At 36.2% G+C, this 27,440-nt stretch overlaps 1 protein-coding gene and 1 non-coding gene across 9 annotated transcripts in view; one reads left to right on the top strand and one right to left on the bottom strand.

Moving 5' to 3' along the window:
• The window catches only part of FOXN2 (forkhead box N2), a 65,201-nt gene that overhangs the window by 22,468 nt on the left and 15,293 nt on the right, over positions 1–27,440 (bottom strand). For 6 of the 8 annotated variants that reach the window (XM_009184163.4, XM_003908637.5, XM_009184159.3 and 3 more), the window contains one exon: positions 10,817–11,367. In XM_009184163.4, coding sequence (XP_009182427.2) covers positions 10,817–11,353 — 537 coding nt within the window. In that variant the 5' untranslated portion in view covers positions 11,354–11,367. Of the gene's footprint in view, positions 1–10,816; positions 11,368–22,885; positions 23,070–27,440 lie in introns of all 8 variants that reach the window. The other 2 variants (XM_031655141.1, XM_031655142.1) reach the window with 2 other exon arrangements.
• Positions 16,735–16,874, top strand: LOC116270473. Its single transcript, XR_004178500.1, has one exon. It is a non-coding gene; the product is annotated as a U4 spliceosomal RNA (small nuclear RNA).

The raw sequence follows: 27,440 nt of genomic DNA, 5'->3' as shown, positions 1-27,440 counted from the left end.
AGCATAAGCAACATGGCAAAACTCTGTCTCTACAAAAATAGAAAAATTAGCCTGGTGTGGTGGTGTGTGCCTATAGTCTCAGCTATTCAGGAGGCTGAGGCTAGTCTGGGTGACAGAGGGAAACAGTGTCTAAAAAAAAAAAAAAAAAAAAAAAAAAAAGAATTAAAAAGTTAGCATCTATAACATCTTTTGTTAGCACCTATAACACCTTTTGCCCCAAAGCCAATTCAGTTTCATATACAAAAGATACGCATGCGTTACTTTTCATACACAGACCAAGACAATTATTTCAATAATGCTAGCCATGCTCTACCTTGGAATTCCTGAGATTACACTCCTAGAAATTGTTTAGTTCAAGTCTACTTTACAAATTCTACTGTGAGGGGACTGCAAATTGTTTTGATCAGAGTAGAGTTGCTATTTCCTTGAAATAGCAAATTGGAAAAACTGGTATTGAAAACGCGCAGTTTCAGGGCAGTTAAGTATCTTGAGTATGGTCTCAAGTAACAGTCTGGTTTATGTTACCATGGCAGCACTTCCTTTCACTGGGTCTGTTCATGAACTATCACGAACAAGAGATAAAACTCTGTATTTGCTAATCTACATTTTAGAGTCCACAGCAAAAAGAAACTTATTTTTAACTAATTTTCCACTTAAAACCTTTGCTCCTATATTACTGAGCTTAGATGAAAGAATACAAATAATAAAAGTTTTAGAAGTACTGTTTAAAACTAAATTTGCCTGTAACAAAATGGTCTTCTGTGCAACGGAAACAGGAAATGAGCATTCTCTCATTTTATTATTTCGCATTTTAGAACTCTAAGACTTCTGAACTTACTTAGTAGAGAACTGCTAAAGGTTTTGAAGAAATTTTGAATGTACTAAAAGGTGAACTTTAAAAAGACTTAACAGAAGTTGTAAAGACTAGATTGGGAGAAGAGGCAACGTTCATTGTATCTGTGTATTTTAATAGAGTTGCTCACCTTGTCTAATACCAAAAAGAAGGCAAAATGGCAAGGCCTAGACAAAATTATAAAGTGGTGAAGATTTTCAGTGGCTTTTAGAACCTCTGAGTTAAAAATAATTAACTGATTAAAATTTTACCACACTAGGAAAAAATTTAATTCCATGTTTCCCAGCTAAAATCTCACAGTAATAATGTTTAAGTTGGGCTTTATAAAAATTTAGAAGAGTACATACAAGACTTGGATGTTAACTTTTTTTTTTTTTTTTTTTTTTTGAGACAGAGTCTTGCTCTGTCACCCAGGCTGGGGTGCAGTGGCACGATCTCAGCTCACTGCAACCTCCGCCTCCCAGGTTCAGGCAATTCTCTTGCCTCAGCCTCCCAAGTAACTGGGATTACAGGTGCGCACCACCACTCCTGGCTAATTTTTGTATTTTTAGTAGAGATGGGGTTTCACCATGTTGGCCAGGCTGATCTCGAACTCCTGATCTCAAGTGATCCATCTGCCTCAGCCTCTCAAAGTGTTGGGATTACAGGTGTGAGCCACCACGACTGGCCAATTTTTATTTTTATTTTTATTTATTTTTTAAATTTGAGACAGAGTCTTGCTCTGTCATCCAGGCTGGAATGTAGTGGCACGATCTTGGCTCACTGCAACCTCTGCCTTCAGGTTCAAGTGATTCTCATGTCTCAGCCTCCCAGAGTGCTGGAATTACAGGTGTACGTGCCACTGTGCCCAGCCAGATGTTAACATTTAAAACATAAAGCCCCAACCAAAGCAAGCTGAACCAAAACAAAAGACAACCATATGTAACTTTAAGAAATTTAAAATCCAGAGACCAATAAATACCAAACCAGTATTATTAGATTGTCTTTTCAGAGGAGTAAAAATGGTACTGATGATAGAGAGAAAAAAAACTAATCAGCAGCTGTATCAGCTGGCTGAGTATCATTACCACTTCATAGTTTGATCTAGACCTTGCCACTCTACCTTCGATTGGGATTATCATCTCTAGATAACAGCCATTCATCAGAAAAGTGTTGTCAAGCTTGCCAAATCCAATTCTAACATTTAATGCAACTAAGTATAATTTATTTGACTTCCACAGATTGGAAGAAAAATACTGTCATTCTGTCACTGACCCAAGAAATGTTTCACCAAAAAAAAAAAAAAAAAAAAAAAAAAAAATCCACATGCATTCCCAAATCTACTTGAATGTATCTCTTTCTGTCTAAAACTCAGACATTTAGGCAAAATAGTTAACTGATTTCTTTGAAGACGATTTAAAAGTTCCTTCCCCCCGACCCTGACTTGTGGTGACAGCTTGCCAATTTTTATGCCAATATATTACCATTTCTATATTTATCCCTTTTTTTAAATTATAAGATGATTTCTCTCCTTTTCTTTATCAAATTCTACCTATACTCTGGACTATATCCTTTCCCATTCTCTAGCTCTTACTTCCTTAATTTCTTCCTTTCTCTGAAAATTCAAAACACTCAGGTTAATTACATTAAAAATGTACACATTTAAAAATTATGGATGCAACAATTCCCTTTTGAGTACTACCACAAATCATACCATTGGACATCTGGTTTTGTAAATTTTACTAAAAATAATACCACTGTGAATATTTTCACACACATCTTCTTGTGTGCAAGTATGAATGCTACTCTAGAGGAGAAATCAGAATATGATCTGCTAGATCAAAGGAGAGCCCATTTCTAATTCTAGTAACTACTGCCAGGGTGCCCTCAAGAATGGCCATATTAACATACTCCTATCAATGGTGTGAAAGTATCAATATTTACTCATGTCCCCATCTGATTTGATATTATCAAATATTTAAAATTTTTGAATTCTGATAAAAAAGCATTTTTTTGTTCTTTTAATTTGTATGTCCCTTACACATATTACTAGTAAGATAAACATCTTTATTTACGTTTATTGCCTATTTGTTTCCTCCTCTGTGAACTGCCTATTCATATACTTGCCCATTTTTCTATTAGATTTTCATTTTCTTATTGAATTATGAGTTTCTTCTATGTAATGGTATACTGTTGTTAGTAAACATTGCTTCTCAACTCCACATTTAATGATATGATGTTGATAGTTTGAAATTGGCCATGATGGAAATATTATACTATGGAAATCTGCAAAAGCTAAACAGCCCATCCCTAGACAGTTGTTAAAACATTTATCAGCACAGCACTTTTTTTCTTTTTTGAGACAGAGTCTCACTCTGTTGCCAGGCTGGAGCGCAGTGGCGCGGTCTCGGCTCACTGCAATCTCTGCCTCCTGGGTTCAAGCGATTCTTCTGCCGCAGTCTCCCAAGTAGCTGGGATTACAGGCACGCACCACCACGCCCGGATAACTTTTGTATTTTTAATACAGATGGGGTTTCACCATGTTGGCCAGGCTGGACTTGACCTCCTGACCTCGTGATCCACCCGCCTCGGCCTCCAAAAGTGCTGGGATTACAGGCGTGAGTCACTGCGCCCGACCAGCACAGCACTTACTATGTATTTTGAATCCTAATCCTTTGGCTGCTACTTTTTCAACAACTTAGCCAATCATTTTCAAGTGTTCTGCAATATTTGACACCCTTGGCTATTCACACTTAAGCTTAGCTTCCCTGGCTTCATTACACCATACTTTTCCTAGATTCTTCCACTCAGAAGCAATGCTGATAAATTCCAAACTTAGAGCTGTAATCTCGCCACATCACCTCTATCCCTGCCTATATTTCTAAGTACCTAGTAGATGGTTACCTTTTATGTACCATCATAAGTATAAACACAATAGTTCTAAAAGTATAAAAGAATTAAGTGACACAATTCAAGAACAAAATCACTAAGGAAATTCTAAATGCATAAACAATAGCAAACAATGACACTGGTAACTATAAGGGTAAATTTAAACAGAGACTACATAAAACAATTATGAAATATGTATAGTGTTTAAAAAAAAAGAGGATAACAATACCAAAGTAATAGAGGAAAAGAATAAAAGGGGGATCAATTTCAAAGAAGGCAAAGAGAATGAAGGATAGGGAGATGATTTTCACTGTAGCAGTGTTTATAACAAAAAATTAGAAACCAGCCAGGTGTGGTGGCTCACGCCTGTGATCCCAGCTCTTTGGGAGGCCGAAGTGGGCAGATCACAAGGTCAGGAGATCGAGACCATACTGGCTAACACAGTAAAACCCTGTCTCTACTAAAAAAATACAAAAAATTAGCCGACGTGGTGGTGGGCACCTGTGGTCCCAGCTACTCAGGAGGCTGAGGCAGGAGAATGGCATGAACCTGGGAGGCAGAGCTGGCAGTGAGACAAGATTGCGCCACTGTACTCTAGCGTGGGCGACACAGCGAGACTGTCTCCGAAAAAAAAAAAAATTAGAAACCTAAATGTTCATCCACATCACAACTAAAGAGAATTATGCATTAAGATGAAAAAAAAGACGCTGAGCTTTTAAAAGGTTATTAAATAATATCACTCTCCCCTTTCTCTCTCTTTCTGACACACACACACACACACACACACGTGACTATTCTACTAAGGCCTTGACCTCAGAGAGATCTCATATCCTCCCTAGCGGGAGAAGCAAATCTATACATAACTGGGATATGTATATTATAAAGATAACAAACAGAATGCTATAAAAACACAAAATGAGTACACAGAAGCAGGAAATGCTTGAGAGGTGACTTCTGAGCTGGGCTTTGAGGAAGTGTTATCTCCACTGACAGTGAATTACGAAAATGCAGTGTAGATAGAGGAACAAAATAAACAAGGACTATTTATAGTATACTGCAATAGCAAGTAGTCTTGTGGGGGCAGATCATGGAGTAGTGAAGAAAAAAAGCTGCAAAGACAGGCAGAGGCCAAACTGGGGAGGGTCTTGAAAACCATATTAACAAGTCTGGCTTTTATTTAGTATGTCATATTTACTAAAGGCTACTAGTTACAAAAACTGAAGTAAAAATGAGGCTCAGAGAGTCTATCTTTACCAAGTCACACATCTATCTGGATCTAGGAACATAACTGAACCCAATCCTTCATGCTGACTCCTCAACTTATATAATAGTTCAATTCAATGAGAAATGAGGGGAAGACCTGAACTAAGGCTAATGTTATGGTAGAAACTAAAAAAAATGGCCAGAATCAGAAAGCAACTTGTAGGTATTTACAGGTGCTACTAGACACTGTTTTTTCTAGAGTCTAACCCCTGGCTTTGACAGGCTTTGTAGACCAGGATCAATTAATACCACCTATCTCACTTTTTTGTTATAAAATAAGGAAGTTCATCAGGATAATATCTACAATCCTTTCAAATTTGACATTCAAATAACTTAGGCATTGCAAAGAGCAGGTACCCAAGATGAGTCAGATTTCTAGCTGAGACCCAGAGAGATCCTAGGAGAAGAGAGAGGAATAAAGTCCAATTTTGGACACACTGAATTTGAGATACCTCCAGATCTAATAATTAGTTGCAAATTCAGGTCTGGGCTTCAGGAGAAAGATCTAGAAGTCATTAGATTACAGATGACATATTAAGCCATGGGAATTAATGAGATTATTTAAGAAAACACTAAATCAACAAAAAAGACAAAATAGTGAACACTAAAGTTTAAATGGCAAGTGGTAGAAGAAAAAGATGGAGAGTCAGGCAAGTAAACAAAGAATTAAGCACAGTGTTATACAAATCAAAGAAAAGATGAATTCCCAGAGCTAATCACATCATATAACGCAGTTTCAGGTTAAATAAGAATAGAAAAGAAGTCAGTGGATTTAGACATAAGGAGGGCAGTGATTATAAAGTGTTCAAATCCCACATCTTCACTGAAACTATCTCCGTTTGCATGGTACTAGTAACTGTGACATTCCTTTGGCAAATGAATTCAGATATTGTTTAAGACAATATATTGCTCTATCATTCACACTGTCACAAGTCAAATACAGGGAAACTCTATCATGCTCCTGGCTTGAAAACTCTCACTGGTTTGCTCTCAAAACTGAAGTCCAAACAATTTAGCATGATATTCACCACACTTCTATTCTGGATCACTCTGCTTTTCCACCCTGCTTTCATACATTCCTCACCCACAGAGAATATGCCTACTGCCCCAAACTCCCAGCAGAATGTACCATTGCCCTTTGGCATATGTTACCCTTCTAAAACCTGTTCTTTTTTTTCACAAAGCACGCTTCAAAGGCAAACTTTTCCATAAACATTTCCCAAATCTTTTAGGTTAGGGGTCCCCAACCTCCAGGCTGCAGACCGGTACAGGTCCGTGGCATCTTAGGAAACAGGTCATGGGGCAGGAGGAGAGTGGAAGTTGAGAAGCATTACCACCTGAGCTCTGCCTCCTGTCAGATCAGCCCGTACATTAGATTCTCACAGGAGCTGGAACCACATTGTGAACTGCACATGTGAGGGGATCTAGGTTGTGCGTTCCTTATGAGAATCTAATGCCTGATGATCTGAGGTGGAACAGTTTCATCCCAAAACCGTATCCCATGCCCCCACCTCAGGCTGCAGAAAAACTGTCTTCCACAAAACCAGTCCATACTGCCAAAAAGTTTGGGGACCATTGTACTAGGTAATAATTAATCAACTCCTCTCTGACTTTGTTCATGTTACTATTACTATATTTCTTTCTATTTTGTATTATGATTAACTGTTTGCCTCCTTACTTTTTAAAACTGAAACTCCATGCCAGGAACCATCTCACCACTGCACTTCAGCCTGGGCAATAGAGGGAGACTCTGTCTTACAAAACAAAACAAAAAACACTGGATTCAACTTAGGCCGAGTATAGTGGCTCACACCTGTAATCCTAGCACTTTGGGAGGCTGAGACAGGGAATCACTTGAACCCAGGAGTTCGAGACCAGCCCGGGCAACATGGCAAAACCCTGTCTCTACTAAAATTAGAAAAAATTACCTGGGCGTGGTGGTACATGCCTGTAGTCCCAGCTACTCAGGAAATGGAGGTAAGAGGATTGCTTGAATCCCCGGAGGTTGCAGTGAGCCAAGACTGCCACTGCACTCCAGCCTTGATGACAAAGTGAGACCCTGTCTCAAAATAAAAAAATAAAATAAATTGTGACAGGGTCCATCCTGTGAGGTGAGATGTAACATATGAACGCTTACCTTTGGCAGAGTACAGAAATGGCAGTAGTAAAAAAATTAAGGAAAAAACCACGCAAATTTTAATTCAAATTATTTAAGACCAAATGTGAGCTAGCATGACAGCTGAGAATCCCTGACATTCCCAGAAGAAGGGTCTGCCTCCACTAGGCAAGGTCTTTTTCCACTGGACTCCATCTGGTGCTCCAGAGGAAGACTGCAGGCAGGCCAGGAAGCCTAAGAGAGAAACCCTTATGGATGAAGACAGATGTACAGAATCTGCCAAAGTTTAGGCAAAGATCATCCATGTTCTAGACCTTGAACAAGCACAAGGTGAAGATTAGGTGGTATTGTAGAATAGACACAAATCTGCCTATATTCCAGATTCCTCTCTAATACAAAAGCTGTCTGCCACTGAGGAAGAGACAAAATCCTTCGCCCACTTTAGTCCCAGGCAAAGGATGGCTGTTGCTAAAAGAAAAGTATAAAACCTAGCTATCCCCATATTTAATAAGGCAATGTGCCATGTGCACTAGAAGAAAGGCAGAGCACGACTGCCATTTCCGTGCTCTGCCAAAGGTAAGAGTTCATATATTACATCTCACCTCACAGGATGGAGCCTGTCACATTTTATTATTTTTATTTTTATTTATTTATTTTTTTGAGATAGAGTTTCACCCTTGTTGCCCAGGCCGGAGTGCAATGACACGATCTAGGCTCACCACAACCTCCGCCTCCTAGGTTCAAGCGATTCTCCTGCCTCAGCCTCCCCAGTAGCTGGGATTACAGGCATGTGCCACCACGCCTGGCTAATTTTTTGTATTTTTAGTAGAGATGGGGTTTCTCCACGTTGGTCTGGCTGGTCTTGAACTCCCAACCTCAGGTGATCCGCCCTCTCAGCCTCCCAAAGTGCTGGGATTATAGGTGCGAGTCACCACGCCCGGATTATTTTTTTATTTTGAGACAGAGTCTCACTTTGTCATCAAGGCTGGAGTGCAGTGGCACAGTCTTGGCCCACTGCAATCTCCGGGGGTTCCAGCAATCCTCCTACCTCCATTTCCTGAGTAGCTGGGACTACAGGCGTGTACCACCACGCCCAGCTAATTTTTTCTAATTTTAGTAGAGACAGGGTTTTGCCATGTTGCCCGGGCTGGTCTCAAACTCCTGGGCTCAAGTGATCCACCTGTCGCAGCCTCCCAAAGTGCTGGGATTACAGGTGTGAGCCACTGCACTTGGCCAAAGTTGAATCCAGTGTTTTTTGTTTTGTCTTGTGAGACAGAGTCTCCCTTTATTGCCCAGGCTGAAGTGCAGTGGTAAGATGGTCCTGGCATGAAACAGTTTACGTTTTGCTACTGAAGAATGCAGCTCTAGACTCTATACTAAGTAGATGGAGAGACTATCTGCTCCTGGGGGAGGCAGAGAAAGACTCACACCTGAAGCACAGGCATCCTGAGCCTGTTTAAGACTAATGCCGGAGAAGAACCAAGGATCCCACTCTGCCCCCTCCAAAAGCCTTGCTCCAAGTAACAAGCAATAGCAATCTAATGCTGTAGGAAGGGCAACAGGGAGAACTATCTTACCTCTCTCCCACCTTCAAATGTGGCAAAAGCTGGAAGATGAAGTTGTAGCAGTAATGCCGAGACAAAAAAATCATACTACTCCAGACCTCGCTTTTAAACACAAAGTATTGGCAGTCCATCTCTGTAAGAGTCTGAAGATTGTGGTGTACCGATGGTAATTACTGCAACCACAAACACTCAAAACTCTTCTCAATTACTAACTAGACTGACCAATACCTGTTCACACTAACATCCTGATAGAAGTAGAGGCATGCCTATTTCTGGGTAGAAATATTATGTACTTCCGTCCCTGCCATTCTTTTACAATGTCTGATATTCATTCCAAAATTATAAAACACATACAAAAACAAGAGATTAAAACAGTCAACAAAACCAGACCCAGAGACAGACCAGATATTGAAACTGACAGACATTACATAATAACTATAATTAATATGTTTATGGATCTAGTGGGGAATTTTATCAGAGACAGAAACTTTCTTAAAAGGAAAATGAAAACATTAGAAATTAAAAATGTGAAGAAGTCCTTCACTGGGGCTTATCAGCAGAATGAACACAATGAAGAAAAAGGGTGAACCCATAGAAAAATCAGTAAAAACTATCCAAACTAAGAGAGAAAGAGTCGGGGAAGGGCAAAGCAATCAAGAAGTAAGACAACTAGCAAATGGTCTAATATATTTTTACTTGGAGTCCTAAAAGTAAGAGTGAGGCAAAAGAAATATTTGAAGAGATAATGAGCAAAAATTTCCTAAATTTAATGACAGGCAATAAACCATATATTTAAGAACCACTGAGAAACCAAAGCGAGATAAAAATAAAGAACACCACAATTAGGCCCATTACAATCAAACTGCTGAAAAGCAGTGATAAAGAGATAAAGAAAAAATATTGAAGACAGCAATTAAAAAAAGAAACATTACATACAGAGAACAAAAACAGGAATGACAGCAGACTTCTCACCAGAAACTATGGGAGCCAGAAGACAACAAATCATCTTTAAAATACACAGAATAAAAAAATGTTAACCTAAATTCTAAACTCGTACACCACAAAAAAAGTTTAAAATAACCATTGCCAGCAAAACTGAATGATGAGAAATTTTAAATAAACTTCTCCAGGCAAAAGGAGTTAATCCAGTAGGGCATCAGGCGCCGAGCAACCTTTTCTGTAAAGAGCCAGTTAAGTGAAATGGTGTAATATTATTTGAAGGTGGACCAATGATAAATTAAAGATGTATACTGAAAACTATATAGCAACCACTAAAATAAATAAATAAATAATAAGCCAATAGTAGAGATAAAATTGAAGCATAAAACACACACACACACACACACACACACACACACACACAAAACACCTTGGCCGGGCACAGTGGCTCAAACTTGTAATCCCAACACTTTGGGAGGTCAAGGTGGGTGGTGCTTGAGGTCAGGAGTTCCAAAACCAGTCTGGGCAACATGCAAAACCCCATCTCTACTAAAAATACAATAATTAGCTGCTCATGGTGGCACACAACTGTAGTCCCAGCTATTCTGGATGCTGAGGCCTAAGAATCGCTGGAACCCAGGAGGTGGAGATTGTAGTGAGCGGAGATCGCGCCACTGCACTTCAGGCTGGGCGACAGATCGAGACTGTCTCAAAAAAAACCCCAAAAAAACAACAAAGAAACCCACCAAAAAACCAAAACCCAAAATGAAGAATACCTCAACCCAAAAAAGGCAGGAAAAGTGGAAAAGAAAATCAAATGAATAGCAAGGTGATAGATTTAAACCCAACCATATCAATTTCATTAATTTAAATGGTCTATACTTTGATTATAAGGCAGAGATTATCATATTGAATAAAGAATCAAATACTGATAGTTATAGGAACACTACAGAAACTAGAAACAAATAGCTAAAATGATAAAAAGACTAATCTAGGTACCTATAGTAGACAAAACATAATTCTGCTAAATTTATATCAATATTTAAGAAATTTTAAAACATCTCAAGCAAAAATAAATGATGAACTAATATAATTCAGTTCAGCTGAAGTGATTTGACTTGACTACTTTTTGTCTCCCCGGTTTGCAGATATTTTAAGGGCTCCATGTTAATTAGTTCCCCCACTTCCCAAATATAATTCATAAACACTGACCTTGCCATGGCTTCTTTCCACTTTCTGAAAACATTTATTCAGGGACAGATTATGTCGAACAGAATTCTTCCAGCCTGTTGGTGCAGTAGCAAAATATGGAAAATGGTCCAGAATCCAGCTATAAATTTCTTTGACAGGCAAACATTTATTTGGAGAGTGCTCAATAGCCATATAAATGAGAAGACTAAAGGAGTATGGGGGCTTTGAAGTTGCTGATTTTTTTTCTGTGTTCTGGTAGCAAGCTGGTCCAAAGGATGGCACATCATCTCCCTCTATGTCATACAATGGACTAACAATTGGAAGACCCTCACTTCCGAGGCTGAAGTTTGTTAGAAGATTAGTACTTTCATGAAGCCAGTTCAAGTTTGTGAGCTCATCATCTGCTGACTCACTGTCCACTAGAGTGGCCTTTGGCCTGGCAGCATCAACAGCTTCAGGCAAGCTTCCCATTTTGTAAATCTGGCTTAATCCTGCAATCTTTTCAGCTCCTGGGGTTTCAGCTCTCTTATCTGGAGTCATTCCAATTACTGGACCCATTTACTCTTATAGTTCTGCAACAAAGGAAACAATTATCAATGTAATACTTTAGAATCTTAAACTCTGGGAAAAAGAAAATACATATGTAAATATCCCCAAATCAGAGAAATTTTGCTATCAATTATCCCACATAATATTTAAGCATCACATTTGTATAATGAAGATACTACTGGTTATAAAACAAGGAAAATAACTTATATTAGTTGAAATGGCTGTAAATAAAGTGCAGCTTTATAGGACCAGGTGTATGGGTGATAGTAACACAATTAAATAATGCATTTTAAATACTTAGTACTTAAGCACCTAGCCCACACTAATCGCCTAATAGGAAGTAGCTATTATTACTTAAAACGGACAGGCTATTTCTTTGAATTATAAGACTTCATATGTATCTTAAAAATCTATGATTTTACAAATAGTTGAATCCTGAAAATAATACATTTGAAATATTATTTAAGCAATATTTTAAAATAAACCCTTTCCTCAAATCTCAACTATTTACTATAAAAAGTAACTATGTATACTATTTTTACAGCATATCATACTAAAAAGAGATAACATTTTTATTTCATTATTTATTTTTCATTGACAAATAATAATTATACATATGGGGTACAATGTGATATTATGATACATGTATATATTGTGAAATGATTAGCTCAGGCTAATTAATATATCCATCACCTCACATACTTATTTCTCTTTGTGGTGAGAATATTTTAAATGTTCTTTTAGGAATTTTGAAATATACATTATTATTAACTATAGTCACCATGCTATGCAATAGGTCACTAGAACTTACTCCTCTTGTGTAACCATAACTTTGTAATCTTTGACTAACATTTCCCCTTTCCCTACACCCTCCTCCTACCCCCACCACCCATATCTGGTTACCAACCATTCTATTCTATACTTCTGTAAGTCTAACAAGATAACATTTCTTATTCACTAAATTTATTATTAGCTAAATTAAATTCACTGTAAGTTTATCATTTCTTTTTAAAATTCCAGTACTTTTAAACTCTGCATTCTATATCATCTCAAGTACTGACATTTCAAGGCTGACATTCTCTTAGTAAGGTCTGAACTGTCCCTGTACTTTCAAGGAGAGCGAAAAATAGCTGTTACTATTCTTTTTTCATTTCTATTTTCTCAAATGATTTTTGTTTTGCATTTTAAACACCGTTCTATTCAAAAACTTTATCATGAGAGAATAACAGACCAGAGAAGAAAGCAATAGGCTAATGTGCTATTTAATTAATTTTCAATGGCTCACAAAGATAACTCATTTCTAAACTCAGTGAAAAACCAACTATTATACTATTCAACCCACTTATGCTTGTGTAACTGAAATAATTGGGGGGAGGGGGTACCTCCAGAGTTTTATTTTGCTTAGAACATAGATGGCAGGTTACTTCAAGAATTCTGAAAACCGGCTAATTTTATTTTATTTCTATTTTTTATGTCAGTTATGTAAAAGAGAAAACTGGTTAATTTTAGATGTAGAACAGTTTATCTGAATTCTGGGAGCTACCACCAGAAGTAGTTAGCCTCAGAGCACTCCATTAGCAACAGCCTAAGATAATACTTTAGCGCCCAGGCATTCTGCTAAACAATTTACATATGATATCTCAATTAACTGTCAATTAAATCCTATAAGGTAGGCACTACTATTAATTCAACTTTATTGATGAGGAAAATTAATCAGAGAGGTTAAGCATAAGTGGAACTGTCAGAATTTAAAACCAGGCAGACTGACTCCAGAAACAAAATTCTAACCACAATATGTGCTGGCAACAGTATGTACACAACACCTATGAGCACCAATGACTCAAATCCTATTCATTTTAAATCTTAACAGCATTCTTTCCATATCCAGTTCTTATCTCTCTCCTGTGCACCCATAACTTGAAACATCACGACACTGTAAAAAGGAAAAGATCAAACGATAACAGATTTGGTTTCTGTTTCAATCTCTTATGAAAACCACATACATAAGCATTCACATATATGAGCACACAATGTATTTCAGAACTGATATCCTGTACTATATAAGTGATCAAATTATTCATTTTATCACCAAAGTCTCTCTATTCATAGGGACTTAAAAACATGATGAATGAGAATTGGTTGAATAGTGTCTTCCTTCCTTAAAAAACAAACAAAAAAACCCACTCTTTGGTGTACCCAGTGTTCAATTAAAGAAGGGAGTGATTAATTTCTAATGTGTCACTTTTGCCTTGTCACTTAAATCTCCATTCATCTGTCATTACATCTAGAAATTAGAAAGTACCAAACAGCAGTGGCTAACATTTGCTGAGATTCTACTACATTACAGATTCTATGTCATAGGCTTTAAAATGCATCATCTCTACTTACTCTGAACTACTCCTTAGTTCAATATGTGTCCTTCCTTTCCAACTGTGAATTCCATGGGGAGTAAGTCTTTTTTTTTTTTTTTTAAGAGACAGGGTCTCACTCTGTCACCCAGATTGTAGTATAGTGGCGGTATCATGGCTCACTGTAACCTCCACCTCCTAGGTTCAAGCGATCCTCCTGCGCCAGCCTCCCAAGTAGCTAGGACTACAGGTGCACACCACCATGCCCAGCTAATTTTTAAATTTTTTATAGAAACAAAGTCTTGCTATGGTTGCCCAGGCTGGTCTCAAACAATTGGCCTCAAGCAATCCTCCCTCCTCAGCTTCCCAAAGTTTTGGGATTACAGGCATGACCCACCATGCCCAGCTGGGATAAAAGTCTTTTACTCTTGTATTCCTAATGAATCTTATCAAAATGTTGAGTATGAGTAGACACTCAAATCATAATTATTTCAGACGGAAATGAACTCATAATACAAATTGTATGTCTATTCTATAAAATGCTGCACTAACTGCCTTTAAGAGTTAATTTATTTTAGAAATGAATGCTTAATGGTAGGAAACATCCTAAGTGGTAACAATAAAAAAAACTGAAATTCATTGTTAAGAATAAGGAAATGGAAATGAAGTAAGCCATTTCCCTAAGGTACTAAAGCTAATAAAAAGCAGAGCCAAAATTATAAACAAGGCTAAGTTCAATATTCAAATTTCTGGCCATTACAGTCACTCTCAATCGCTCAAGTAACTTACATTTTTAGCAATACTGCTTAAAACAGAAATAGTGCGTTTTGTTAACGTAACATACTCAAAAAATCAGTTTCTTGATAACTATTGACTAAATTTTCTTCTCATAAGTAATTTAAATGGTTGCAAGTATGTTATTCCTCTGAATTACAAGTTTATAATAAAATTTCATTACTTTAAGATGTAAAGAAATAGTATGGCAACAAATATGCCAAAGAGTTACAGAGTGTTAATCCAAGCAAAGTTTAAAAAACCAAGTACTGACATTATTAAAAACCAAGTACTGACATCATCTTAGTAAGGTTTGAACTGTCATTGTGTTTGCAAGGAGGAAAAAAAGCTGTTTCTAAACTATCCTTATATAGCACTTTAGAGCACTATCCATTTAGATGAGATCAGACATGTTCAGGGTGCTACGACTGTAGACAGAGCACTACCCACTTAGAATACTAAGTCCACCACAATGGATAAATAGCCAAATGATCTTTTCTCACATATTAAATACAAACAGCAAACAAATACATAAATTTAAAAATTATATTAAAAACTTATTTTAAAAAATATAAACAATTTTGGGCAAGGACCTAGGGCCATTTTGGAAAGCTAACTGGAAATGTGTATTAAGAATTATTAAAAATTTCATTCTTTGAACCAATTCCAAATGTGTCACTTTTGTGAAATAATCTTATGTAGGGAAAAAGATACTCCCTTTGCAGCCCACGATGTGTGGAGGGACACAGAGATATTCATCCAAAAATTATTAAAGATAATGGAAAACTATAAACAACTTACATTTTCTATAACAGAGAAATGGTAAACTAAAGCCCATCTATTCAATCTAATATTTAGTTGCCATTAAAAATGACTGACTTGAAGAATGTGAATAAATTAAAAACAGGTGAAAAAGTAAAAAATACATACAAAAAAGAAAACAGTGGTTTATATTACTAACAGTAATCTTTGTCTTTGTTGTTCTGTTTTCCAGTTTTTCTTTAATGTGCTTATTATAGTTTAAAATTAAAACAATAAGCTCAAGGGAGAAAAGGCTGTGCTACATTATTTTTAGTTGTAGTATTTCCATTTCATACACAAAAATCAAATCTTAAAAAGGTCATGGACTTATCAGAGAGCTCAAGTCAAAAACAGAAGCCACCTCTTGTATTCTTAGTACAGCCTGTTCTGTTACAAATCTTACATAACACGAATTAGCCCATTGGTAAATAAAGGAATGATTTTAGTACAATGTAAGTCACATTGGTTTGTAGATGATTCTTCTCAGCCTATGTTTTTGTACTACCAAATAACAACAGCTGAACCCAAAATAGGCTAACACAGTGGAAAGCAGCAAGATGCTGAAAAGACAGTATGGTACACAATTCTCATTCAACCCATGTTCTTCTTCTTGGCACAGTTTGGCCACATGCTCTTTCTTGCAAGTGTTTAATGAGCTCTTCTTTCCAAATCTTTATGCATTTTACCCTGGCCTTCATAATCCTGTAGCTTCAACCCTTCCTCGCACCGTGTTCATCTTCTTTTAAAAATCCTAAACTGACCATATTACTTATTTGTGACAAATTTCATATATGTTTTAACATATTCTAGTATTCTCATTAAGATTTTTTTGTTAGTATTCTGGATACAAAGCTGCATATTTTTCACTTTTGAGTGAGCTGGCCCATCAGCTGAGCACAATTTTAGTGTTTTCAGGAATATATAAATATGCATTATTACTACAAAAAGATCTGTATATTTCACAATAAAATCAAGAAAACTTTCAATTTTATTTATTTTAAAAATTATAGTCTTATGAGAAACTGCATCTTAAAATGAACTGAAACCATTCACTAGCAGAGCATTAATAATATGCATGGTCAATTTGCTTCATAAAGCCAAATGCATAAATAGAAGGAAACCTGGGCTTGTAACATAACATTTTATTACTCCTTTAAGAACAGTATTTCAACAAACCATATAAAATTGTGGTACATAACAAATATTACTTTAAAAAAAGCCAAAATAATACGATGTGGGATTTAAAAAATATATTCTAATTTTTAGGAGTATAACTAGCTTAATCCAAGTAACTAATACAACCACTAATAAAAAAATTTCTAAAGCCAAGACACTGCTATCCAAAAAAGTAGATAAATGGACTATACACTTTAGCAAAGTACAAATTTGTGTTAAGGCTCCCATCTTCTATATTCTAAAAAAGAAAAAGAATTATTCACAAGGAGATTTTTAAAAGTGGAGAGTTAAAGCTTTGTGCAGTGGCAGTATTACAGCCAATGAGGTTTATCTGAGCACAATTATTGCTAACTGGAAACTTTTCCCAATACCCCACTGCAATTACTTGCAATATAGTCAGCACTGGCAATTTTTGATAGTCTCTATGGAGACATAAACAAACAAATAAAATATGAAAAATAAATAAAAATAAAAGTGGAGAGTTCAAACCAACCCAGTACAATCACTCTGGAACCCATCTAGAGCTTGATTGTGTGCCTCCCATGGCGGTATCTTGAGAAGAAGGCTTGGGATTTAAATGTACTATTTTTTTTTCCACCGTTGTGCAGCTCATGCATCTCCGAAGGTGTCTAACAGAGATCTGCACATCTGCGTATTATGTTCAATGTTACAGTGATACCCTACTCTAGGATAAGAAAAATAAAATTACATATTGGAATTCTCTGAGCGTTTCCCAAAAGGTCATAGAAGAGCATTTTTGCTTAGGTCGGTATTAACATCGGTAAGAGAGAAACGCTTCAGAGACTACATAAGAAAAGGGAAACAAAGCCACAGAATTTTCAGCATTACCTAAAACACAATATGCTGCATTACAGAGAATTAGATGTGTCACTGTGATAGCCTTTTTTGCCCAAAATAACTAAGAAACCTACTAAACACAAAACGTTGGTTTAACCAAACAGAATTTTGACTTATTTTTCTACACTTTTAACTGATTATATTAAAGACTGAGTTAACAAAAGGTTTTTTCTTTATATTTTTCCAGATGTTAGAACCCTTAAACGTTATCTAGCCTTCCACATTTAAACATCATGTAAAATAAAATTACATGGAAGACATTCCGAGACTTGTTTTTTCTCTCATCAAATTCATTAACATTATTGCAGCAGTAATTCATTTTTAGGGAGACTAGTATTCCATTTTATGAATATTCAGTAATTTCTTATACTCTTAAGGAACATTTAATTGTTTATGTTTGGGACTACCACAAGTACTATTGTTATAGAAGTCTTTGTTCATATCACCTGGAATACAAGTGCCAAAAATTTCTCGAGTATACATCTAAAAGTTGAACGTATGTCAAGAAGCAGAATTATTTGGTCACAGAATAGTCTTCAACTTTAATTGATGACCAACTGCTTACCAAAAATATGCTGAATCAGTTACCACTAACCAGGAATGTATATACCAAATGCTTCATGTACTTGCCAAAATTGTTTTTTGCCAATCTGATGACTACTGTATTAGTCCGTTCTTAAGCTGCTAGAGGGACATATCAGAGACTGAGTAATTTATAATGGAAAGAGGTTTAATTGGCTCACAGTTCTGCACGGCTGGAGAGGCCTCAGGAAACTTACAATCATGGCAGAAGGGGAAGCAAAAACATTCTTCTTCAAATGGTGGCAGGAAAGAGAAGTGCTGAGCAAACTGGAGAAAAGCCCCTTGTAAAACCACCAGACCTCGTGAGAACTCACTATCACAAGAACAGCTTGAAGGGACCACCCCCATGATCTAATCACCTACCATAAGGTCTCTCCTCAACACGTGGGGCTTACAATTCGGATTACAATTAAAGATGAGATCTGGGTGGGGACTCAAAGCCAGACCATATCAACTATGAAACTCTATCTCCTTGTAGTTTTAATTTGCATTTCCCAGATTAGTAACAGGGTGGAATACCTTTTCATTCATTTATATCTGTATATGGATATATAGAATATGAATATATAGATATATACGAACATACAGCTATGAATATATACCTATCTATATACCATTTGGGTTTCCTCTTCCATAAAGCATCTATTGAAGCCTTGTGCCTATTTTTCTATGAGTTTTCTTAATGATTTGTAATGTGTGGATACTAATACTTATATGTGATACAAATATCTCTCCCCAGTAGATGAGCTGTCTTTTCAATTTCTTTATTAGTTGTCTTTTAATAAGAAACTTCTTTACTTTCATATGGTGGAATTTATTAACCCTTTTCTTTATGGTCTGCAGTTTGTTTTATAGTTTTTGCCTCCTCAACTCACCAAAAATGTATACACGTATTTTTTATCCAATTTCATCTTTCACATATAAACATAAAATTGTTCTAGCACCATTTATTAAAAACTTCAGGCCGAGCGTGGTGGCTCACGCCTGTAAGCCCAGCACTCTGGGAGGCCAAGGCGGGCGGATCACGAGGTCAGGAGATCGACACCATCCTGGCTAGCCTCTCTCTACTAAAAATACAAAAAATTAGCCAGGCGTGGTGGCGGGCGCCTGTGGTCCCAGATGCTTGGGAGGCTGAGGAAGGAGAATGGCGTGAACCCAGGAGGCGGAGCTTGCAGTGAGCCGATATCGAGCTGCTGCACTCCAGCCCCCGCAACAGAGCAAGATTCTGAGATTCCGTCTCAAAAAAAAAAAAAAAAAAAAAATTCATTCTTCCTGTTAGAAGAACCAATCCACCATCAGTCCTTAGCGTCCCTGTACACTCTCATCTGTTAAGAATGCAAGGCCTTTTATCTGGGCCATTTCTCAATTTTTGTCTGCTGCAAGCAAACCTGAGGTATGATTTAACATCTCCTACTAAAGAACAGGCTAACTTCCAACATCTCTTCTCTCATCCATGAGATACTGAGAAAAAAAATTTTTTTAATTTCCATGTGATTAAAAAAGGTTTTTTTTGGTTACCTATTTCTAACCTAACTGAGTTGGTATTACAATAGTGTATAAGGTATCAATCTCTAAAATTTGTTGAAACTTGTTTCATGGCCCAGTACATGATTAATTTTCATAATGATTCACTTGATATTTCTATGGTGTGTGGATGAAATGTAAGTCCATTGGATGAAGCTTGTTAACCACACTGTTTAAATTTTCTATATTCCTACTAATCTTTTTTTGGGATCTGCTTTCTACATCAAATACTTAGGCAGATATATTACAATCTCCTGCTATACTGGTAAAATTTTTCAATTTTTTCCTTGTACGTCTGTTAACTTTTTGCTTCATTTTGTGGCTATGGTTATTAATTGCATGTAACTTTAAAACATATATACTCCTACCAAATTAGCCATTTCCCATTATGTATCAATTCTTTTTGTCTTTAAGTCTATTTGAAATGATGTACTAGCTTTCTTCCCATTAATATTAGCCAGGCAGCAACCTAAGTGTCCATCAATGAAAGGAATGGATGTGGTACGTATACACAATGGAGTACTCTTCAGCCATGAAAAAGAATGAGATCAGGCCAGGGGTGGTGGCTCACGCCTATAATCCCAGCACTTTGGGAGGCAGAGGTGGGCGGGTCATTTGAGGTCAGCAGTTCAAAATCAGCCTGGCCAACATGGTGAAACCCCATCTGTACCAAAAAAAAAAAAAAAAACCACAAAAATTAGTGGGGCATGGTGGTGTGTGCCTGTGGTCCCAGCTACTTGGGAAGATGACGCAGGAGAATCACTTGAACCTGGGAAGTGAGGTTACAGCGAGTTGAGATCACACCACTGCACACCAGCCTAGGCAACAAAGGGAGACGACTCAGTCTCATAAAAAAAAGAGAGAGACCCAATCATTTGCAACAACATGGATGGAACTAGAGATCATTATGTTAAGTGAAATAAGCCAGGCACAGAAAGACAAACATCACATGTTCTCACTTATTTGTAGGATCTAAAAATCAAATGAATTGAAATCATGAACATAAGAGTAGAAGGACAGCTACCAGAGGCTGGGAAAGGTAGTGGGGGATTAGTGGGAGGGAGGTGGGGGTGGTTAATGAGTACAAAAAAAAAAAAGAATAAGACCTACTATTTGATAGCACAATAGGGTGACTATAATCAATAATAACTTATTTGTATATTTTTAAATAACTTAAAGAATGTAATTAGATTATCTGTAACTCAAAGGATAAATGCTTGAAAGGATGGATACCCCATTTCCCAGGAGGTGCTTATTTCACATCGCATACCTGTATCAAAACATCTCATGTACCCCATAAACATACACACCTACTATGTACACACTAAAATTTAAAAACATAAAAAAAAAAAATTGCCAGGTGTATGTTTTTCCATCATTTTACTTTCAACATTTTTGTTTTCTTGTAGTCTCTATTCTATATCCCATATAAATGAATATTGTTTTTAAAGGCATGCATGTATTTGGATTTACTTCTACCATCCTTTTTGGTATCCCACTCTTTCCATGTTAATTTTTATCTTTCTTTTCTTGCCTTCTTTGGTATGATTCTTTTTTCTCATTCCATTTCTTTTAATCCTCTATTAGTGTGGAAGTTATATACATATTTCTATCATTGAAATGTTACCTTATAATTTTTGATATATACTTCTAAAATTCCAGTTATCTTTAGTCTGCTCCTAAACAATAACAATAAATATATATATACATATATATATATATATATTTTTTTTTTTTTTCTTTTTTTGAAACAGAGTCTTGCTCTGTCACCCAGGCTGGAGTGCAGTGGCACAATCTCAGCTCAAAGCAACCTCCGCCTCCCGAGTTCAAGCAATTCTCCTGCCTCGGCCTCCTGAGTAGCTGATACTACAGGCGTGCACCCCCACATCCGGCTTTTTTCCAAAAATATTTTTGGTAGAGACTGGATTTCACCATGTTGGCCAGGCTGGTCTCGAACTCCTGACCTCAAGTGATCTGCCCACCTCGGCCTCCCAAAGTGCTGGGATCAGAGGTGTGAGCCACTGTGCCCAGCAACAATAAAAAGATCTTTACATGCTAGCGCCAATCACCTTCTCCTTGTTTATAATATAATATAGCTTTTTCTTTTTCGAGACGGAGTCTCGCTCTGTTGCCCAGGCTGGAGCACAGTGGCACGATGTTCGCTCACTGCAAGCTCTGCCCCCCACCGGGTTCATGCCATTCTCCTGTCTCAGCCTCCTGAGGAGCTGGGACCGCAGGGCACCTGCCACGATGCCCAGCTAATTTTTTTGTATTTTTAGTAGAGACGGGGTTTCACCGTATTTGCCAGGATGGTCTCGATCTCCTGACCTCGTGATCCACCCGCCTCGGCCTCCCAAAGTGCTGGGATTATAGGCGTGAGCCACCGCGCCCACCCAATATAGCTTTTTCTTAACTTCATAAGATGCTATTACTATTTATGCAGTCCATTTTTATTCACCCATATAATTGTCACTCTCTTTCATCGTTTCTTCTTAAATCTCAGATTTTCTACCTATGATCATTCACTTCTGCTTAAAAAATAGTCAGTGAACTTTCACATTTTGTTTGTATGAACATGTCTTTATTTTGTCCATGATCTTGAAAGATGTTTTTGCTATAGAATTCTACACTGTTATTTTGTCTCACATATCATTTCATAGTCCATTACTATTTCCATTACTGTTATCGAAACCTGATAATCCTTTGGAGGCAATGTCTTTTCTCTTAAAAATGTTCCCTTTATTAACCTCTTTTGTATTTTCCAATTTCTTGTCTATATTGCGCTCTAAATTTCCTAAGATTTACCTTTCATTATGCTAACTTTTCAGTATATTTGCTTTTATACCTATTCACTGAATTTTAATTTCAATTACTATTTTCATTTCCAGAACTTCTGTTTCTGTTTCAACATGTTTGCTCTTTTTATTTTTAAGCCTCTTACTGAACATATTAAATGTATTTATTTTCTATTTTCCATCTGATAATTCCAAAATGTGAACTATTTGCAGATCTGACTCAAATGATTCTCTTATATTGTGCCTTTTTCCTTGGATGGTCTGCAGTTTTTATTATAAGCCACTTATTTTCATTAGAACTTTACCAATGGGAATTCTTTGATAATGATGATTACACGTTAGGTTTTATCAGGCCCTTGGGAGTAGTAACAGCCCAGGATCATTTTAAATTCTTAAGGTTTAGTGTGAATTCATGCTGCAACTAGTGTGAGAACTGGTTTGTGGTAGCGCATTTTCAGTGACATTTTTTCGATTTACAGCAATATTCGAGAAAAAAATTTACCTGTAGAAACCCTGGGGGCATAAAGGGAAAGAATTTCTATATTACTCTTACAAAAGTGCAGTACAATGGGGCTCCAAATTAATGAGGAAGACTATTTCCTGCTAAATGCTCCACCCTGATTGGGTCTAGGCTTTGCTTCCTGATCCCTGAGCCCCACAAAGCCAAGAACAGAGAAGCTCACCTGTATGGCAAATATCCTCAAGGCAATAGCCAGGTTCAGAACTCAGCTTGCCCTAAGTACTCTCCCCTTTGCGCCAGAGCACTGATGCATTTAAGATTTTATTTTATCCAGCATTTTAGGTTGTTTTCAGCAGAAAGCTGAAGGTACTTGGTACCTTGATCCAGGTACGTGGTTCACCATGCTGCTGGAAACAGATATTTACATTAATTTCTGATGACAGTGTCACTAAAGTACATTATCCTTTATTTTAGCACAGAATTTCTTATGTTTTCCTTTCTGCCTCAGCACACTTGAGAAGTCTGACATACTTCTAGCAAGAGTTGCTCATTATGACAACGAATCCCAATCGGAAGTAGGTAAAGTACATATCCCTGGAGGTAAATGATTAATGGATACATTCTACAGGTCACAAGTGTTGCAAATTTTCATTTTGTGCTTTCATTTCAATAATAAAAAATGTATTTTGCCATTTTCAAAGAGAAAAGTGAGAGACATTTTTAAAGAAAACTGCTCTAAGAACTAAAGTTGGAGATTCTCAAAATGAGATTTTTTTTTCTTTAAAAGAGATCCATATTATTTGAGAGAGGCACTGCTCCATACTGAAAGGTCTCACATTGCTATATTTAAGTTACCAAACAAACCTTACTTCCATATCTTAGTCCTCAATGGTACTGTATGTAGTCAATGTACCTGATTATACAGGTCTGCGATTCCTTATCTAAAAATCTTAGGGCCAAATATATTTCAAAATTCAGAATTATTTTGGATTTCAGAAAGGTAATACGATATCTATATATATATACATATATTTCTCTCACATCCTAGTGAAGTCTAAGGCAATACCCCAAAATAAATATGTTAATATTTCTGTGGCAAAATGGATATTCACACTAAGAAGGGGGTAAAGACCACCAATACCCTTATATCCACTCAGATCATGTTTTACCACTATAAGGGTTAAGAAAACTTTTGGTTTCCGGAGGATTTTGGATTTCTAAATCATGGAAATGGACTTACCGATTTATTATCTGTTACAGAATGGAAAGCCAGGTAAAATTCATTAGAATTTCACATACCACCACAGATCTGAATAAAATCTTAATAATGGTAAAGAGCTCACCTTAAGGGACATGAATTTAATGCATAAACTTTCTGATTCCCCCACCCCCACAAATACTTATAAGTCTCTTTTTTGTCTATCTGTGGTTTAACAGTTGAGGATACAGAGTAAGTAATCTCCTGGTAAGGAAATGTATTATGAATTACTATAATGTCAGAAGTACCTAAATGTACATAGGAATTTTAAATATAGAAATTTAAATCTATATAAAATGTATATAGGAATTTTAAATGCTAAAGTATTAGCTATATTGGACCATGATTATAGTATCTCTGCATCTAGCAATGTAGATAAAAGGTACAGAAAGAGATGTATAAGAGATATACTATTCAGAAGAACCTCTTCTGGTTCTTTTCTAAGAGACTTCAAATCAGAAACTTCTTGCATCTACTACATGCATGGCTCTGTTGTCATAGTTAGAGTCTATGGTAAATATTATATAATTTATAAAATGAAAGTCTTCTTCCTTTAGAAAGAAATTAACATACATAATACTAGGAGATATTGGGCAGAAACTTGAGGAGGCAATATATTTGAAGTTGAAATTGTGAAGGATAAGGAACTCCATTAATTAAAAAATTCGAAAAGTAAAATCTAAATCATTTATCTTGATATTAATTACATCTGGAGACAGTGAAGCAAGGGATTATCAGCATGAGCTGTGAAGAAATACTGCTTGGGTTCAAATCCCAGCCCTGCCTTTCACTAAGCTATGAGACTTATCAATTTAGAATTATACTACTACTTACTTTCATAAGATTCTTAGTACAAATTAAACAACAAAAATAAAGCACTTAGAACAGAGGTACAGAGTAAGTATACAATGAATACTAGCTGCAGAGTTGGTAATGATGGTTATTACTATTATAAATTTTAAAATTATTAGCTTTCTTCCTAAAGTAGATGTATAAATATTATAACCTCTAAATATAAAGCTTAGGGTACAAAATCAGTAACAAGGCTTTATATTTTGAAGTTTTGAAATTAAAAAAATATTTGTCTAGTGTTAAGGATAGATCTCCCTCACGACCAATGATATCCACTGACGAGGTGGCCAAATGAGATCAGGACTTCTTGGAAGAGTGCCACAATATGTGTTTCATAATTTTCTTTATTATTCCACTTTCACTTCCTTATTATATTTGTCTCCATGCACTTTGCTTGCAGATATTTTGCCAATCATGCAACATGATAGAACCCTTCTTCTAATCCTTGTAGTTTAAATAATCCAAAAGAACTTAAAATACATAAACTTTTAATATTTTGTTATTAATGGCCAAGAAAGGTCTAAATTACTTTATTAACAGCTTTGTCTGATGCCAACATTCTCACACACACACAAAAGAATTTATGAACAATAAAAATAACTATACTACCTCTGAAATAATCATGAGTTTTCACTATTAATGCCATTCTCAATAATAAAAAGAAAAGACACAGCAACAAATGTAATGGCATCATCAAAACTGGACAAGAATATAAATATCTCCTAGTTACATTCATTTGTATCCAACTAATTTAGATGTACTATTCTGTTTCAGAATTCTTAAGTTAAAATACTCAAAATAATAATTTTCTATCCATTTTGAGATAATACTTTTAACAAATGAGGCAGATCTATGAAAAATATATAAATAACATGGTTAATTCCAGCCTAGCAACTACAGTACATTAAAAATACAGGTATATGAATATAAAATTTATTTAATGACCAAAAAAAATCCAGCTCAGTTAAGAAATTCTCATGAACATAAAGGTTCTGGGTTTTTTTCTTCTGGTTCTGTCACCCAGGCTGGAGTGTGGTGGCATGATCATAGCTCACTGCAACCTCAAGCTCTTGGGCTCAAGTGATCCTCCCACCTCAGCTCCCTGAGTAGCTGGGACAACAGGCGTGTGTCACCACACTCAGCTAATATTCTTATTTCTGTAGAGGCAGGGTCTCCCTATGTTGCTCAGGCTGGTCTCAAACTCCTGCGCTCAAGGATCCTCCTGCCTTGGCCCCTCCCTAATTGTAAGGATTACAGGTGTGAAACACTGTGCCTGGCCAACATAAATGATTTTTAGTGTACTCTTTAAATAGGTCCACAGCAAATAAAGCATAGCTGCAATTAACTCGGTTCGATTAATTATGGGTTCAATACCTTTAAAAAGTGCTTTTAAAGGTTTATTATTGAATCTCTTCATGCCACATTTTCAATTTTATTTAAGTTTCTATCTTACGTATACTATAGTTCTTAGGGTCCTAAATCTATGTTGTTTCTAAATAATTGTTTAATTTTTTAAAATTTATATTTCATCCATTATATTGTCTAAGAATTCTTACTGGGAAATAAAATATAGCACTGAGAAAAGACTCAGATCAAAACAAAATACGATAGTCAATTCTTGATAGCCCAAAGCAAACTTAGGCAAATTTAGTGTTTCCTTGTACCCTTGGGCCAGTCACTGAATATCTTTCCTTATTACCTCTTTGGGTAATGACGAACATCAATTGTGCTGTTTCTAATAAGCTTTACTACATGGAGTGAAAAAGAACCATGCCATCTGTTATTTCTACTAGAACTGGAAAGAAGTTGAAACCAACACTTGAATAACTGTACCAAGAGGCCTGAGGAAGACTGTAGTCAGTCCCAGGCTTTAAGCAAGAAATAATTAACCTCAAACTATATGGCTGTATCTAGCCTACAGACAAAATTGTTTCTCACCATTTTGACCCTACTACTCCAGCTTCTTACTTAAAATCAGTCCCATTTAATACTTAAACATGTCAATCCTGAAGCATATAAAAATAGGATTTTTTGGTTACACTTAATTTAAAAGTTTACAATCTCTAATTCTTTTTAGGTGGTCTTAAGATATTTGGAAACTTTAACTGCATGTCATCAGCAAATAAATCAATTTCACAAATGTCAAAAGAGCAACCAGAAAGCAGGCATCATCTCAGATTTGTGGCTTTCTTATCCAATCACTCTCAAGTAACCTATATTAAAAAAACAAATTGACTTAGGCTAAGATAACCCTACTAAAGGGAAAGAGATAGTCATTCACTGAATTCAGATCACTAACCAATGTTTTTCACAGAAAAATGTCTACTACAGAGCTATGGCAAAGCCCAGAAATCCAAATGTTCGTCAATTTTATGGAAACTGCCTAGCAATTAGTTCAATTCTTCACTGCAATTTATTTAAGCTTTGCCACTAAGATTTAATATATAATCAAATAAATTTCCATTCAATTTTCCTCTCCTTTCCTCACCTCCAATATTCTTAGGAATGAATCATATTTATTAATTATAATAAGGTACCATTTCTCAAGCCTGGAAGCCACAGCATTGTATTTCCCAGATTTATTCAAAAGTATAATCAGATTACAATAAACTTGACATAATATATTTTAGCAGTTTATAGATACTAATATTTTCTAAATCTGAAGACT

Source organism: Papio anubis, chromosome 14, assembly GCF_008728515.1.
Source record: "Papio anubis isolate 15944 chromosome 14, Panubis1.0, whole genome shotgun sequence".
Classification (NCBI taxonomy): domain Eukaryota; kingdom Metazoa; phylum Chordata; class Mammalia; order Primates; family Cercopithecidae; genus Papio; species Papio anubis.
The sequence above is the reverse complement of the archived record's forward strand: the minus strand, read 5'-3'. Positions and strand labels throughout refer to the sequence as shown.